The sequence below is a fragment of the Periplaneta americana genome, chromosome 3, assembly GCF_040183065.1.
Source record: "Periplaneta americana isolate PAMFEO1 chromosome 3, P.americana_PAMFEO1_priV1, whole genome shotgun sequence".
In the NCBI taxonomy this organism is placed as follows: domain Eukaryota; kingdom Metazoa; phylum Arthropoda; class Insecta; order Blattodea; family Blattidae; genus Periplaneta; species Periplaneta americana.
This window is the reverse complement of record NC_091119.1, coordinates 164,191,806-164,209,615: the sequence shown is the minus strand read 5'-3', so window position 1 is coordinate 164,209,615 and position 17,810 is coordinate 164,191,806. Positions and strand designations below refer to the sequence as shown.

The 17,810-nt window shown below is 35.3% G+C and overlaps 1 protein-coding gene across 4 annotated transcripts in view; it reads right to left on the bottom strand.

Moving 5' to 3' along the window:
- LOC138696808 (paired box protein Pax-6-like) overlaps positions 1–17,810 on the bottom strand; it is a 571,671-nt gene that overhangs the window by 345,477 nt on the left and 208,384 nt on the right. For 3 of the 4 annotated variants that reach the window (XM_069822225.1, XM_069822227.1, XM_069822226.1), the window contains one exon: positions 8,942–9,150. In XM_069822225.1, the coding sequence (XP_069678326.1) occupies positions 8,942–9,150 (209 nt within the window). Of the gene's footprint in view, positions 1–8,941; positions 9,151–17,810 lie in introns of those variants that run through there. The other variant, XM_069822228.1, reaches the window with a different exon arrangement.

Sequence of the window (17,810 nt, the reverse complement as noted above, 5' to 3'; positions counted from 1 at the left end):
CATGGTTACGTTTCTGTGATGTCGCATACAAAAACGTAACCATGTCATTCAGGTACTACCATCTGTTGGTAGATGAAAGAAACGCACTGTCCGATATTACCCGATGTCCCATACTACCCAACTCTCCCCTATGAATTTTCGTCTTCGGAAAGCACACTGACCTACAAATCAGCTGTTATCGATCGCCTCCTCACTGAAAGACATAAAAGCTTTTGATGCAAGCTAGAAGGTGAATCCTTTGCTTATAACTACTGCATTAGGCGTCGTACTTCCGCAGTTGTAAACAAAGCATAGCGGTGTTGCATCATATCCACTTCCAATCTTCCAACCTATTATTGATTTTTGCAGATTTTGCAATGTGCTGCCACGTCGTGATGACTGATGCAAAACAATATTTTAATTTGTTATTTTTTTAACTGTCTGTGTCTCAATTTTAAGCTGCATATATGTTTTGCAGACTTCAATTTTTAAACAAATTTTGATCTATAAGCTGCATACATGTTTCTGCAGGCTTTAACTCCAAATACTTTTATGTATTAATTTTTGAGACCTCATGAAGGTGTAACTGTCATACATATATATATTCGACTGTTCATAAGTCAAATTTTACTTGTTTTTCTTATCATTGTACTTTTATATTCTCACGTCATGTACCTTGACACATTTCGATGTTACTTGCCCATCTACGTCTTTATATGAAAAGCTTAACATCACGCAAGTCTGACCTGAAGATGCTATTATAATAGCGAAAGCGCTAGTCAAAGATACGTTCATGTAACCTATGTAATATATTGTATTTTGAATAGACAGTTATTGAAGGACTTTTGATATTTATTTCTTTAAATTTGTTAACTTGTCGGACCAACATGCCTTTCAAATTTTCCAATAGAAACTCGACTTTTTCCATGATCATTATAGATAGAGAAACGGTTATTCGAATTTATCTGCTAGTTTTATTGATATCTGTTACTAGTTCAAATTAATGCACCTTATATATTGTGTAAACCGAAACATATACGTTTAACGTGGAATAAAATTATTCCACATGTATAACACATGGAGTAAGCCTACATAAAAATCGATAATTAACCTTAAACTCTGCTTAAAGTCTAACGGAATAGAAAACTTCCAATATATCGAATTAAAAATATCATCAGAAAGCTTAACAAACCAATCGCTGAATTAAAGCAAATTAGATAGCATGCTACTTGGAATGTATGATGTGTTACAACGTAACTGTGAAACATCCAGTTTTCGGTATTTGAAAGGTGAAAGACAGCCTGTGTTCACGCACTCCTGCATACGAGATAGAGGTTTCGTCGAACATTGCCTGGCAGCGCGGGAGAGCGGCTATGTAACACGTGAACGGTTCTTTGGTTCCTGTTTTAAAACTGTTTTCCCATTATACGAAAATGCGGAAATCATACACTGTAGGCCTACATATCAGAAATCCTACGTACGACAGGACACGCAGGCTACTTTGAATTTGTTTTTCTCTCTGCTCTTTTTATTTTAAAAATAATTCTGAATCTTCCAACTGATATTAAAGGCCTATAAATTGACAAAGAAGTAAGCATGATCATCTATCTGCCTTGAAAGATTGAACTCTTATCTTGCTCAATTCTCATTGGTCGTGAGTTCAGATCTGGTGAAGAGAGATTAATTTTGGAAGGAGAAAAATCCCGATGGCTGAGTGCACCAATCTCGGTTAGAAACGTTTAGGCTAAGTATTAACTATTAGTTAACCACGCATTATGTTGTTTTCTGTCGCACCAAGCTCGGTTACGAGTTAAACGACGATAATCATAAGAATTTACTAACCGGTCTTGTGCGAGCGGTTAAATAGCTAATCGTGGCAGTGAATCCAAGATGGAGTATGATGAGAGTGAGTTTTTTTTTTTTTTCAACAACGTGTTTCTTGATACGGTGTACTCTAATACCACGTGACGGAATACGGTGACTACAATAACGGTATGTAGTACGAGACAGTTTTTACCTGGTTATGAGTGATTGGATGCGGTAAAGCCAAAAAAAAAAAAAAAATAACAACTGTGTTAGATCATAGCATTTGGAGACATTGAAGATGATTTATTAGAGGATATGAAAAATAATGTTGACAGAAGAAGGATAATTCAGGAACGAGGCTTGGCGAAGCCTAGATTTGATTTAAATTAAATAAGTGACGATGATGATGAAGAAGAAGAAGGAGGAGAAGAAGAAGAAGAAGAAGAAGAAGAATGTCGATAAATATATAATATTTGAGGTTATGTTCACGCGAACTCTAACTTACGCCTATGCTTATAGTCAGCGTTGTCAATTTAGCGACTTTTAACTGTTTTTCGGAGAAAATTTCTCTTAACTTTCCTATTGCTTAAATAGGAGCTTAACTATTTTTCAGGATCCTCTAGCGCCAGAATAAAACTTTATCCATTGATACTAAGGAATCTAGCGACTTTTGAACTGCGGTCTGGCGAATTTCCGTACACTTTCTCTTTTATTTATAACCTGTTTTCAATTTATTAAGTTATGTTTTTTTTTTCTGTACTTAACGCCTGAGGAATAAGAAGATACAAACAATAGCATAAAAATGTTGCTACATCACGTATATTGCAGAGGAAATAATTGTAAATCTTAGAAATTAATGTACTTGGCTCACCGCAAAATTCAAGCGACACTTTATTCCAGTAATCTTCTTTATACTCCATTGTCACATCATCAATTTGTTTAACTTCTATTATTCTTTTAAGTTATATACTATAGTATTCCTCAACAAGATCGACTAAAAATTAATTTCCATATGCGCCCAAATTTGTTGCCATCCATCTTTTCATTTATTTCCATTCCATACTGCTTAATTAGGGTTTCTTTGAAGGAATTATAAATAGAAAATATGTTTATACACGAATAAATACCCTACAAATTGCAACTATTTATACAATATTGTTATTTTAATGTACCGAAGCACATATGATATTTCCATGCAGATATTCTGCGTCATCATACGATGAAAGAGTAATGGAACGGAGAAAAATTCTCTCCGGCGCCGGGATTTGAACCCGGGTTTTCAGCTGTACGTGCTGACGCTTTATCCACTAAGCCACACCGGATTCCACCCCGGCGTCGGACAGAATCGTCTCAGTTTTAAGTTCCAACTCTTGGGTTCTCTCTAGTGGCCGCCCTCTGCACATATATAACATATATGATATGCGTAAATCACTTCGTGATTTAAGACGGCGCTTATTCCGTCGGATCCCGGCCAACTAGTCACTCATTACGAGTGCACCTCAGCACATGTGTGGACTTCGGTCCTAGGTTCATAGATATCTATGACGTAGTGCAGAGGGCGGCCACTAGAGGGAACCCAAGAGTTGGAACTTAAAACTGAGACGATTCTGTCCGACGCCGGGGTGGAATCCGGTGTGGCTTAGTGGATAAAGCGTCAGCACGTACAGCTGAAAACCCGGGTTCAAATCCCGGCGCCGGAGAGAATTTTTCTCCGTTCCATTACTCTTTCATCGTATTTATACAATATTTTATAATAATGGTTCTAAAAATCAACTAATCACTGTCTACTGAATATTAATTATGACGAATTGCTCCGGAGAGGAATAATGGCGAAATAAACACGCGACAACTAATCGCGATTTCTTAACCAAGTGAAGTCGATGGTGCATCGGTTTTTATTCTTATTAGTTAACCATGGATATCTAACGAGGTATTCCAAGCGAGATTGGTGTATACTCGGCCATTAGTATGGCTTTCTCTGGGAAGGAAGTAAAGTTGTGGATTTATGGCTCGTAAAATAACTCTGATAGAATATGCCGGCAAAGTTCGTTCACCATTTGTTTACTAAATTGAATTTGAACACTGAATAACCAATGTAGATTAAAGCGTCATTAAATGGGACACAATCAACCTACCATTCTCATCTGATACGATAACGAACCAACATCCTAATAGGCTATTCATCGTTAGCGGAACTTTCTGGTCGTATGTCCAACATAGCGAAATTCAATCGTACATGCATTAAAAAAAAAATGCTTATATTAAATTTCTCAGTTAGGCCTATGTAGCCGCCTATAACAGAAAAGATGAAATCAGTAAACTCATAATACTTTTTCAACTAAAATGGCCTAGTACTATAAAAGAAAACTGGAAAGAACGCGTATTAAGAATGAAAAAATCAAGAATAATTCAACAAACTGTGGGTTGCGAACCTAGTGAGAAAGGAAAAATTTGGGACTGTTCAAAAAGACGACGCTGAGTTAGTTTTGATTCCTAGTGAGGAAAACGGACGGAAGGATTCAATGCATGATGATGATGATGATGATGATGATGATGATGATAATAATCTCAGTCGGCGAAGGCACTTGCCTGCCGATCCGAAGTTGCGCTCGGACGCGAGTTCAATTCCCGCTTGGACTAATGACCTGATTGGGTTTTTTCCGAAGTTTTCTCGAACCGTAAGGCGAATGTCAGGTAATCTATAGTGAATCCTCGGCCTCATCTCGTCAAATACCATCTCGCTATCACCAATCTCATCGACACTAAATAACCTAGTAGATGATACAGCATCGTTAAATAACAAACTAAAAATAATAATAATAATAATAATAATAATAATAATAATAATAATAATAATACAACTTACAAATGGCTTTTAAGGAACCCTCACATAAGCTCGTCATCGGTCCCTATCCTGTGCAAGATTAATCCAGTCTCTATTATCATATCCCACCTCCCTCAAATCCATTTCAATATTATCCTCCCATCTACGTCTCGGCCACCCCAAAGGTCTTTTTCCCTTCGGCCTCCCAACAAATATTACTTACTTACTGGCTTTTAAGGAACCCGGAGGTTCATTGCCGCCCTCACATAAGCTCGCCATCGGTCCCTATCCTGTGCAAGATTAATCCAGTCTCTATTATCACATCCCACCTCCCTCAAATCCATTTCAATATTATCCTCCCATCTACGTCTCGGCCACCCCAAAGGTCTTTTTCCCTTCGGCCTCCCAACAAATATTACTTACTTACTGGCTTTTAAGGAACCCGGAGGTTCATTGCCGCCCTCAAATAAGCCCGCCATTGGTCCCTATCCTGAGCAAGATTAATCCATTCTCTATCATCATATCCCACCTCCCTCAAATCCATTATAATATTACCTTCGCACCTACGTCTCGGTCTCCCTAAAGGTCTTTTTCCCTCCGGCCTCCCAACCAACACTCTATATGCATTTCTGGTTTCGCCCATACGTGCTACATGCCCTGCCCATCTCATACGTCTGGATTTAATGTTCCTAATTATGTTAGGTGAAGAATACAATGTGTGCAGTTCTGTGTTGTGTAACTATCTCAATTCTCCTGTAACTTCATTCCTTTTAGCCCCAAATATTTTCCTAAGCACCTTATTCTCAAACACCCTTAACCTATGTCCTCTCTCAAAGTGAGAGTCCAAGTTTCACAACCATAAAGAACAACCGGTAATATAACTGTTTTATAAATTCTAACTTTCAGAGTTTTTGACAGCAGACTGGATGATAAAAGCTTTTCAACCGAATAATAACAGGCATTTCCCATATTTATTCTGAGTTTAATTTCCTCCCGAGTATCATTTATATTTGTTACTGTTGCTCCAAGATATTTGAACTTCTCCACCTCTTCAAAAGATAAATTTCCAATTTTTATATTTCCACCCAACAAATAATAATAATAATAATAATAATAATAATAATAATAATAATAATAATAAATGCCTTAAGAACTGTGCCTAGTAGTAGCATTTGTATATACATAATTTGTTGTGAATGATCATTCCTCTGACATCCCAATATATTGACAGAACATTTTGAATCATCCGGTATAATCACTTGTTTAATGTTATAATTACATTATTGCTGTATTAAAAAGTTTCGTTTACTTTCGTTTTATTTTTAGTATTGAAGAAAATATATCTTCATCATAGAACAGTAGTTGTGCTGTGTCATAGCCGTAACGAATAGTGATTAAGGGAGGAGCTAAAGGGGTTGGGGTGGTAGTTTTGGTCACTGAGGGGTTTAGTCGCAGCTTTGCAATGTTTACACAGGACGCCGGCCGGGGGGATAAATGATTAATTTGTTATGACTGACAGAACAAAATGAAGTGGCTAAATAAAACTCGGCGAACAGCGCGTACGATGTGACGCTGGGTATGGCCCAGTTCAACTCTCGCTAGTCGTAATTGCTTTATGTTGTAGTAAAATTAGCCCGCTTGCAATATATTATTTAAATCAGTTAATTTTTTAACTCTACATTTTGTCCAGGACTTGTTCCATATGTCATTTGTTGTGCATGTTCCAGTAATACTGTAGTTTCAGATCTAATGAAAGACTTTGCCACCTTTGTTATGGATTAATTTCTAGATTTATTTGTGATTTGGTAATTATCCTGTCTCAAATAGTCTAGGGTAATCTTCATTTGTGAATAATTTATGTACTTGAATATATTCTGCTGAAATGAAGGACGTACGTTAAACATTAACTTAGTTTTCTGCGGCCGTTCACTTCACATTAATTTCTTGTTATTTTTTAACTTATAGTAAAATTGTGTTTTAATAACACAGAATATTTTTTTATATAATTACACTTTGACTATGAATTATTTAGTATCTAACTCTTATCATCTATTGTAGTCGTCGTTTCGAATCGAATGGAAGATATGCTTTTTCTTTATTAAAATTCAATACTCTTCTGAATTTTGATGTGATTTTATTTTGTGGAAGAGAATACAATTCTATATTTTAAGAAACTTTTCATTTGTAACTTGTAAATTATTATTTAATTATTTTGTGAAATAGATATTCCTGAGTACGTGAGCTCATACAAGTGATGGAATTTTGCGATTATATTTTCAAATGGGCCGTGGAATTTTACGACAATATTTTCATATGGGCTTTAGAATTTTGCGACAATATTTCTACATGAACCTTGAATTTTTTTGCGACGGTATTTTAATATAAACGATATTTCCATATTGACCGTGAAATTCTGCGACGATAGCTACTTTAATATGGGCCGTGGAATTTTGTGGAAATATTTTCAAATGGGCCATGAAATTTTATAACGATATTTTCATAAATGTTTTAGTATTTTACGACAATATTTTAACATGGACCGTGAATTTTTACGGCGATATTTTCGTATGGGTCGTAGAAGTTTGCAACGATATTTCCATATTGACCGTGAAATTTTGCGACGATACTGGCCGTGGAATTTTGCGACAATATTTTCATATTGGGCCTGGGAATTTTTCGAAAATATTTCTATATGAACCTTGAATTTTTTTCGGCGTTATTTTAATATGGTCCATAGAATTTTGCAACGATATTTCCATATTGACCGTGAAATTGTGAGACGGAACTTTAATGTGGGCCGTGGAATTTTGTGGCAGTATTTTCATATGAGCCGTGGAATTTTATAGCTATATTTTCATAAGGGTTTTAGAATTTTGTGACAATATTTCAACATGGACCGTGAATTTTTGCGGCGATATTTTCATATGGGTCGTAGAAGTTTGCAACGATATTTCTATATTGACCGTGAAATTGTGCGAAGATACTTTAATATGGGCCGTGGAATTTTGTGGCAATATTTTCATATGGGCCGTGGAATTTTATATCTATACTTTCATAAGGATTTTAGAATTTTGCGACGAAACTGGCAGTGGCATTTTGCTACAATATTTTCATATGGGCCGTGGAATTTTGCAACTATATTTTCGGACACCATAGAACAAAACTATGACAACATTTTCTCCCAGACCACGTAGTAACTCCACGAAGATACTTTCTTATAGATTCTAATACAATGCGAGGATCTTTTACGAGTATAAAGTCTGAAATTACGAGTATGTAGCGATATTTTCATAGCCTATATTATAACTAAAATCTTTTATTTATAAATTTAATTTTAAGTTCGGAATATGTATGATAAGAACTTTCTTGTGATAAATTTTAACGTACCTTGTTAACATGTTTCGACCTATTTCGGTCATCTTCAGAAATGGTCGTTGTTGGTCTCGGCGCCTCTTGTGTTCTGTGTGGGTGCGTTCGTAGTGTAGAGTCACGCACCCACACAGGAAACAAGAGGCGCCAAGACCAACAACGACTAGTTCTGATGATGACCGAAAAAAGGTCGAAACATGTTAAAAAGGTAAGTTAAAATTTAACACAAGAAAGTTCTTATCATACATATTCCGAAGTGATACAGTGTTAAAAGCTGTGTAATCAAGATGTATTAATTTTAAGGTTATATTTTAGGATTTTATATTATAATTGATATTAACAGTGCTTAATAATTACAATTTATTTTTACAATATTTAATTATCGTTAGTTCATTGTATTATTGCTATTAATTTCCGGATCCGCGTGGTCATCCTTAATTAAGGCCGGACTATTTATTTTTCTTTAAATCTCTCTCTCTCTCTCTGTGATAATTATTTCATATAAACTAAAGCGTGTAATTCTGTGACGACATTTTTATAGTTGATGAAATTTTGCAAACATATTTTCATATAGCCTCTGGAAATGACAAATTATATTTGCAGATACTGTAGGTCGTGGAATTCTTCGTCATTATTATTATTATTATTTTGTGTATTGTGGAATTTTATGTCTATATTTTCGTCATGAAATTTGGAGACGATATTTTCATCTTGAACTTCTGAAATAATATTTTAATTTAAACTGTGAAATTTTGCTGCGATATTTTCGTATCTGCTGATTATTATTAGGCCTATATCTTCACTAGCCTGGTCACAGAAAACTCGGATGTGTGTAACAATAGAGCTTAAATTTCCTTATGATGGCAAAGTCTTCCAGTGATAATGAAACAACTGTTACGGAAAGAGTGGATTCGCTTATAGCTAAAGCTATCGTGACATGCAGAATGATCGGTCATCTCCTACCTTTGTGGGGAACATCGTCCGAGGACAGGCTCATGGAATGGTGGGCCGTGGGGGGCCATGGCGCACTGGGCGAGCCCAGCTGATGGTGCCCCTGTGCCGGCAGAATGGTGGCGGTAGATAGGGGGCGGCTACCCTGGAGCATTAACTGCACCGTCTCCACCCCCTTGTCTCCCCAATTTGGACAGTCTGGTCTCAAACCAACCGGGGATCTGAAAAATGAAGGCAAAAACTTTGGAATCATTATATTGTTGCTTACAATAATTACAGCAATTTCTTATATGTTAGACCTACTATATACCAGGGGTTCCCAACCTTTTGAATGTCACTGACCCCTTGAAACTAATATTTCATTTTGGAGAACTCCTTAAAATATTTGCATAATATTTAGGCCCATAAACATATAGGCTACTCATTAAATATTTGCATAATGCAGTGAATTAAGAGATATTAAATTTAGCTTTAGCTTTAGAAAATAGTCTGAAAGTAGGCCTACTATATACCAGGGGTTCCCAACCTTGTGAATGTCACTGACCCCTTGAAACTAATATTTAATTTTGGAGAACTCCTTAAAATATTTACATAATATTTAGGCCCATAAACATATAAGCTACTCATTAAATACTTGCATAATACAGTGAATTAAGAGATATTAAATTTAGCTTTAGCTTTAGAAAATAGTCTGAAAGTAGGCCTACTATATACCAGGGGTTCCCAACCTTTTGAATGTCACTGACCCCTTGAAACTAATATTTCATTTTGGAGAACTCCTTAAAATATTTCCATAATATTTAGGCCCATAAACATATAGGGATAAATCGCAATATAGCGAACGCCAGTAGGGAAAGTTATCCCCACCCACATGAAATGTGCATTCGACACAACACTCGCCTATCACGTAGAGTGTCTGATGAGCTAGTAGGGGAAAAGTGGAAGGGGTCGTGGGCGGAGCTTCTACGTTCGCTATATTGCGATTTGCCCAATTAAGGAGATATTAAATTTAGCTTTAGCTTTAGAAAATAGTCTGAAAGTATATAGAGTCGTTTAGGGACATCTCGACACGTTAAAGAAAAATTTTAATTTTGGAACCAATTTAAGTTATGCAATTTTTATTCTAATTTTGCCACTAATATGTATGGACATGTTTTCCGTACATTTCACATATCTGGTGAAAATGTGATCATTTTATATTTCTGTAGGATTATTTAAAAAATATAAATCGATGCCGAAGTACGCCTATCGACTTCTCCCATAATGGGAGAGATTTGTAAATGGTATGACAAACATAGGGAACTCTTTAAAACCAAACATTTACAACATAAATTTTGTTTCTGAAATATAGGTCTGCCTAAATATTATAATACTCTTACTCACGTTCGTTACATGTGAATTTTTCATCGCTGCTATTTTCCACTCATGCCTCGTGATACCATTTTTGGCATTCTCCAATACACTGAACACAAAGTTGTCTAGCATTGTCATTTTCACTACACGCTGCACAATATAATTAAAATTCTCATGTATTGTGGATCCCTATCACCCCGGCATGGCGCGTCCTCAGATTGCGAATAGAGGAGACGGCCTCCAGATAGGCCTATGGAGGGTAGCTGCGAATATATTGAATAATCAATCGCGGACAGACGATAAGGGTTGGTCCTCCAGCGTGGGGGTTGGGCGAAGGGCTAACAACCCATCACTATAAAAAACTGCTTGTTACGAAACCCCAACATAAGCCTCGGTTGTTCACCTGACAAAATTAGGAACATTAAATCTAGACGTTTGAGATGGGCAGGGCATGTAGAATGTTAGTTGGGAAGCCGGAGGGAAAGAGACCTTTGGGGAGACCGAGACGTAGATGGAAGGATAATATTAAAATGGATTTGAAGGAGGTGGGATGTGATGCTAGGAATTGGATTAATCTTGCTCAGAATAAGGACTGGTGGCGGGTTTATGTGAGAGCGGCAATGAACCTACGGTTTCTCTAAAAGCAATTTGTAAATTGAAATTAAAATTCTCATATACACCCGCTGTAAACTTCTTCTTTTTTAGCTGTTTTATAGTGGAAATAAATTTCAACATAAATAGTTATTTATGATAATAATAATAATAATAATAATAATAATCTAATAATAATAATAATAATAATAATAATAATCCGTGGCGCTACAGCCCGTGAAGGACCTAGAACGACCAGCCGGCTGCTGGCCTCACGCCCACATGCCAAAGCATGGAGGTGGACGATCATCCAACCAGAATGGAGGTATCGTGTGGTTAGCACGATGATCCCCTCAGCCGTTATAGCTGGCATTCGCAACCGGATTTCGCTACCTATCGTAGCTCCAAGTACATCACGATGCTGGGTGGGCACCGGTCCCATACACTGGCCGAAATTTCATGAGAAAATTTCTTCCCCCATGAGGACTTGAACCAGCGCGAATTCCGTAACGCGAGTCCTAGGCAGAATGCCTTAGACCACGACGCCACGGCGCGGGACAGTTATTTATGATACAAGTGTTAAAAGTAGCATTTTGAATTGCGAGTATGGATGTTTGCGAAACGAGGCGGTAGGCGAGAGTTACAAACCCACGAACAAAATAAAATCAATTTTTATATATGTCTTACGCTATTTTTTATTCAACCGTTCAGTATTTTTTTTATTATCCAATTTAATAAACCCTATTTCACCCTGAGGTATATTAGGGTTATAGTTGGTATCAAAATACATATTTTATAAGCAATAAACAATAATAAAATTATAATACAAAATTGTGGTCAAGGTTACAATTCACATGAATTATGTACAAGAATGCACCTTAATGAAAGAATGGATCGTTTCATAAAGCCTCAAGGTATGTCTCAATATTTATATCTAATGGTTATAGGAAGAAGTATATATATAAATATATATATATATATATATATATATATATATATATATATATATAATAGCTATTAAACATTTAGGCTATAGGGTAGGCTAAATATATTAGATAATTTAAAAATGTATTTATATATCATTCATGAAATCGCTAGATGTGCTAAATGGCGGAAAATTAATGAATTGTTGTTTACAGTATCGGTTGACATGACAGGTGTGGTACTGAATGCCATCTGGCGTATGAAACGTCATGGCTGTTGTTTCAAACTCGCATTTGGAAATGAACAATTCTGGAAGAGAACCGGAAGAAATAAAATAAACTGCAGAGAGAGAGAGAGAGTAACACTGGAATTATTACCAGCAAAATCAGGAGTCAATGTTAGGTAGGCCTATATCATAATTACAACAAGTCTATGTACTAGTACAAAATAATGAATTTTTAAAACAAGTACAGAGAAAAGCTTCTTCCCACTTATGCACACGATGTTTCAAATCATAATTTACTTCTCGTAAATTCCGGTAACTGTATTACCAGTAGTGCTTCCTTACTATACATTTTTATAAGGAACTATAACGATTGTAGGATTAATTTGATTGTTCCTTAAAACGTGTTGAAAAGTTATAGCGGTCAATAAAATAGTTATTGAAGCAATTTATTTCATTAGTGTACGTTTCTTAATAAAAAAAAACAGTCATTTTTAATAGTAAGCTTGGCGTTGCTTGAACTGCTTTATTGATCGGTTGCGATTTCTGCCCTGTGACATCTGATGGAAAACAATTGCCTGCCAATCGGCGCAAACAGTTACAGTACTTTCGCACTAGTGTTAAAAGTACATTTCGCAAACTAAAATAATGTATAATAGTAAACTTTTAACAACTTTTAAGAAGGGCTGTATAAAATAGTTATTAATTATTTATCAAAGTATCATGATAGTTGATGGTTTTGGATATCACCAAAATCTATATATATAATTTGAAATGGTAATGGAAATTACGGGAAAACGGCTGAACGGATTTTAATAAATAACCCCTCATTTTCAAGCTTGGAACCCAAAGTTTTTCGGAAAAGTAGTAGTTTTCAGTGAAATGTCAATTTTCCTACGTAATTTTCGTATTTTACAAAATCCATCTGTTGTCAGTTTAATTTTATTGAATCATGGCCGACTTGATTGGATTTCAGAACAAAACACACAATACAATAAACAATAGGCTATTACACGAAGGCCATGACCTGCAGGATTGCCGACATAAGTTATTTAGAGCTGAATTCAATTTGTTATTAAAAACAGATTCTGCAGTGTATAATTTTGCGAAACTTGAGGTGGTTTGATGACATTATTACCATTAGAAATTAAATATTATTATAGTTAATATCATGATGCATCTATTTTTCATTAATTGTACATAATATTGATGCTATATTAATGTCATGAAAGTGAAACGTTTTGAGGTTATGTAAGTAAATGTAGAGAATATCTTAATGTAGATCTTCATTTCTATAATTTACTGAGTGGCTGCTATATATAACTACAAAACTTAAGTAAGATAATAATATTGTTATTAAAAATCGAATATTTTTATACTTATTAACCCAGTGGGGTTGGGTCTTTTTCATACACTTAATGGCGGTGTAGTGTAGATATTGATATGTGTCATTGTCTTCAGTATTGCCTCGAGAGAGCGCAAAAATTACAGTTCCTAAGGAAAGATCAAAAGGTATTACTTGCTGATAAAATAAGAGGCCTAGAAAATTTTGTAGTCTCCAGGTCATTTCAGCAAGATATCTTAGTAGGATAAAATGATTTTACGCTCTACATTTGAAGTTCTACATGCAGCAGCTATACGAAAATGCTATTGTTCGAAAGCTTAGCAAACCTGACATTTTTTTAACTTTCGCCTACAATCCACAATGACCTGAAATATGTAGCTACTGCTATCGTCCTGACATTGATACTTTCGTTTTCGCGTTGAAACTCAAAAACTGAAGTTGGATAGGTTCAAGAAAAAATATTTGGTCTAAAAAATCCATTCAGAGGGAGTATGTTTCATTATTAAGGAAGCAAATAACTATCAAAAAGACAAGTATTCTTCATTGAAAATAAACCTGAAAAATTTTTATTTGAACGTCTAACGAACTTAGTTTGCAGCAGCATTTGCTGCACAAGCCACTAGTTACTATTATAAACACAATAGAAGGAGTGAAGTTGTCAAATTACTTCCTATAAACTTTGGATGTGTAAATAGGCTAGTGATGATGGTTTTATTCCACGAATAGAAAGCTGTAACCTTCTGTTCTCCGATATACGGAGTGAACCGTAAGTAATGTAATTATTTTCAGGGGTTATTCATTGAACAATTTCAAACATAAAAAGTTTAATACAATTTTGCTCGTTTTTGCTTCCTTTTCGAGATAAAAAATTGTATTATATAAAACATTTTATAGCGTGTTTTGGGAAAGTCATTGATTAGATTCCCAAAATGCTCATTAAGAGAACAGTATATTACTATAATAAATGATTGGAAGAATGTTAGTTTTGTCCTTTAAAAGTGCAGAAATTTGATCCGAACAAATGTAACTTTGAAAAATTCTTTGCAGAAGGAAAAGTTACATTTGTTTGGGTCAAATATCTACACATATGAAGGACAAAACTAAAATTCCTTCAATCATTTATTATCATATAATAATAATAATAATAATAATAATAATAATAATAATAGTAGTAGTGGTAGTGGTAGTTGTTGTTGTAGTAGTTGTTGTTGTAGTAGTAGTAGTAGTAGTTGTTGTAGTAGTAGTAGTAGTAGTAGTTGTTGTTGTTGTAGTTGTTGTTGTTGCAGTTGTTGTTGTTGTTGTTGTTGTTGTAGTTGTTGTAGTAGTAGTAGTTGTTGTTGTAGTTGTTGTAGTAGTAGTTGTAGTAGTAGTAGTAGTAGTTGTTGTTGTTGTTGTAGTAGGCTAGTAGTAGTAGTAGTTGTTGTTGTTGTTGTAGTAGTAGTAGTAGTAGTAGTTGTTGTAGTAGTAGTAGTAGTAGTAGTTGTTGTTGTTGTAGTTGTTGTTGTTGTAGTTGTTGTAGTTGTTGTTGTAGTTGTTGTAGTAGTTGTTGAAAAAGGAGAAAATTACACAACACAGAACTGCACGCATTGTATTCTTCACCTGACATAATTAGGAACATTAAATCCAGACGTTTGAGATGGGCAGGGCATGTAGCACGTATGGGCGAATCCAGAAATGCATATAGAGTGTTAGTTGGGAGACCGGAGGGAAAAAGACCTTTAGGGAGGCCGAGACGTAGATGGGAGGATAATATTAAAATGGATTTGAGGGAGGTGGGGTATGATGATAGAGACTGGATTAATCTTGCACAGGATAGGGACCGATAGCGGGCTTATGTGAGGGCGGCAATGAACCTTCGGGTTCCTTAAAAGCCATTTGTTGTTGTATTATTAATAATGCGAGCAATTTAAATGTCGATGCCTGTATGCCATACGTCATGATCTCGAGTACTTATTCTTATGTAAGGTCCTTAAAGGTGACATTAATTGCCTATCTTTCTTAAACAGTGTCAGCCTTCGTATTCCTATGAAGGACATGAGACATCACAAACTCTTCTATATTAGAAATTATAAATCTTCCTCGCCGGTCTCCAGTTGTATTAAACATGCTAAGTTGCATGTAGGAGATTTCGATCCATTCAATGTATAGAAGTATTAGAACATGACAATGTCTTTGCTAATATTAATTGCATTATCTTTCTACACATATTGGTAATACTATTGTATGAATCAACTTCTTTCCATAAAATATAACAGTATTAATTCTTGTAAACTAATCATTGTAATCTATGTTCTTTATTTTGTTGTTATCTCTATTATGTAATGTGTACCATAGTTGTTCATTTTATTGCATTATTTGTATCACTGTGCTGGACTTTTATTGGCTTATGGCTGCTATCCAGCACATAAATATCAATAAATAAATAGCAATAAATAAATTATTATTTATTTATTTATTTGCTTATCTGGCAGAGTTAAGGCCGTAGGGCCTTCTCTTATACTCTACCAGGTCACAAAGTATACAAGCAGTGAAAATTTAACAAAAAGTTAAAGAACAGAATACTAACATATTGCAAAAAAATATAATAGCATAACAAAATCGATACTAAACAACATGAAAATAATATCATAAAAGAAAAAAGAAAATAAAATACAGATCTAAAGATTGGAATATAATAAAAGCAACTCAGTTAGTGCAAATAGTTAATAGGGAAAACGTAACAGAAGAAAAAAAAAATACGAAAATTAAATAAAATCCAGGGTATGATAATAAATTCATCTGGTGATCAAGAGAATAAAAAAAGGGGAAAAGAAGGAAAGGAAATATATATTTTTTAAAAAACTATCGCAGAGAAATGGGCTTGTAATTGAAAGGAATCTGAATTGAAAAGGTGCAATTTTAGTCTATTTTTGAAACTAGATAATTTCCTTATACGCTGACTCTTAAATTGACTGAGCATATTGGTAATTATAAATCAATTTACTTCCCAAAACAAACTATATAAAACAATTTTTATCTCGAAAAGGAAGCAAATACGAACAAAATTGTATTAAACTTTTTTTTTGAAATATCTAGACTAAATGAATATTAATAATAGTAATAATAATAATAATAATAATAGTAATAATAATAATAATAATAATAATAATAATAAACCATGGCGCTACAACCCACGAAGAGCCAAGACCGACCAGCCGGCTGCTGGCCTCACGGTCACATGCCGAAGCGGAGGTGGACGATCATCCAACCAGAATGGCGGTATCATGTGGTTAGCACGATGAGCCTCCCAGCCGTTATAGCTGGTTTGCGTAACCGGATTTCGCTACCTATCGTTGCTCCCCAACTCAGGGGCGGCCCGTCCTTATGTGCTTCAGTGCTACAGCACAATGATATTTTTTGCTCAAATAAAGTGTTTGCAATACCATAGTATTTGATCTGCCATTTGACAATTTTCCGTTGTTATTTTCATGACGCGTTATAGAGTGTTTAGTCTTCGCTCTTCGCTCTTTGATGCCTCAGGGGGTTCGTTGTCCTACTCAAAACTTACATGAGAATGTAGACTGTTAATGCGCATGTGCGAAGCTGAAATAACTGCTCTGATTGGCTATTTTTACGCGGGGAAGTGCTGTAGTAAGCTTCAGCACAACACAGCTAGGAGATTGCAAAAGTAAAGCGTAAGGAAAGAATGCTTGTTCGTGGAGGAACTCGGAACTATGTACAATGTATTTGGTAATTCAAATGTTCGACTGCTGCTGCCATCTAACAGTTTTTTGAGGTACCTGCTGAATCAATCAGCAAGCGACGGAAAATTGAATCCCAGAAAATTGATGCCAAAGAGATAATTATGTAACCGTATAATTCAGGAAACTACTCATCGTTTCCAATCTTTAAGCTACCTAGACGCAACAAAATTGTTAAACAGCGAATTTTTTGACAATTTTTTGCATAACTTTCCTGAACGCGAACTTGAAGTTGCTGTCAACAGCTATACTGTACTGAACAAAAGAATGTTAAAGACACAACTTGGAGTTCTATACGGAAGATCCGACTTCCGAAATATAGATGGCTGTTCAATTGTTACAAAACATAGTCTCCAACAATTCACGGGATCCATTCTGTGAAGTAACGAAGTTGTTAAATATTTTGGTTACAACACCAATGACAACTGCTGAGCCAGAAAGATGTTTTTCTTGCTTGAAACGCATAAAAACGTTTTTAAGGAACACTGTGTCTCAGGATCGCCTCACTGCTCTTGCAATACTGTCAATAGAAAAGAGTATAATGTCCAGAATGGAGGGATTTAACGTTTAACACCAGGGTAATTGACAACTTCTGCAGTAGGAAGGAACTCCATATTTCGTCACTAGGCGAGTCTCAAATTAAGATAAATGCATATAAATGTATACAGTAGGCCGATATAGAGATTGTAGCACACTCATTATTTT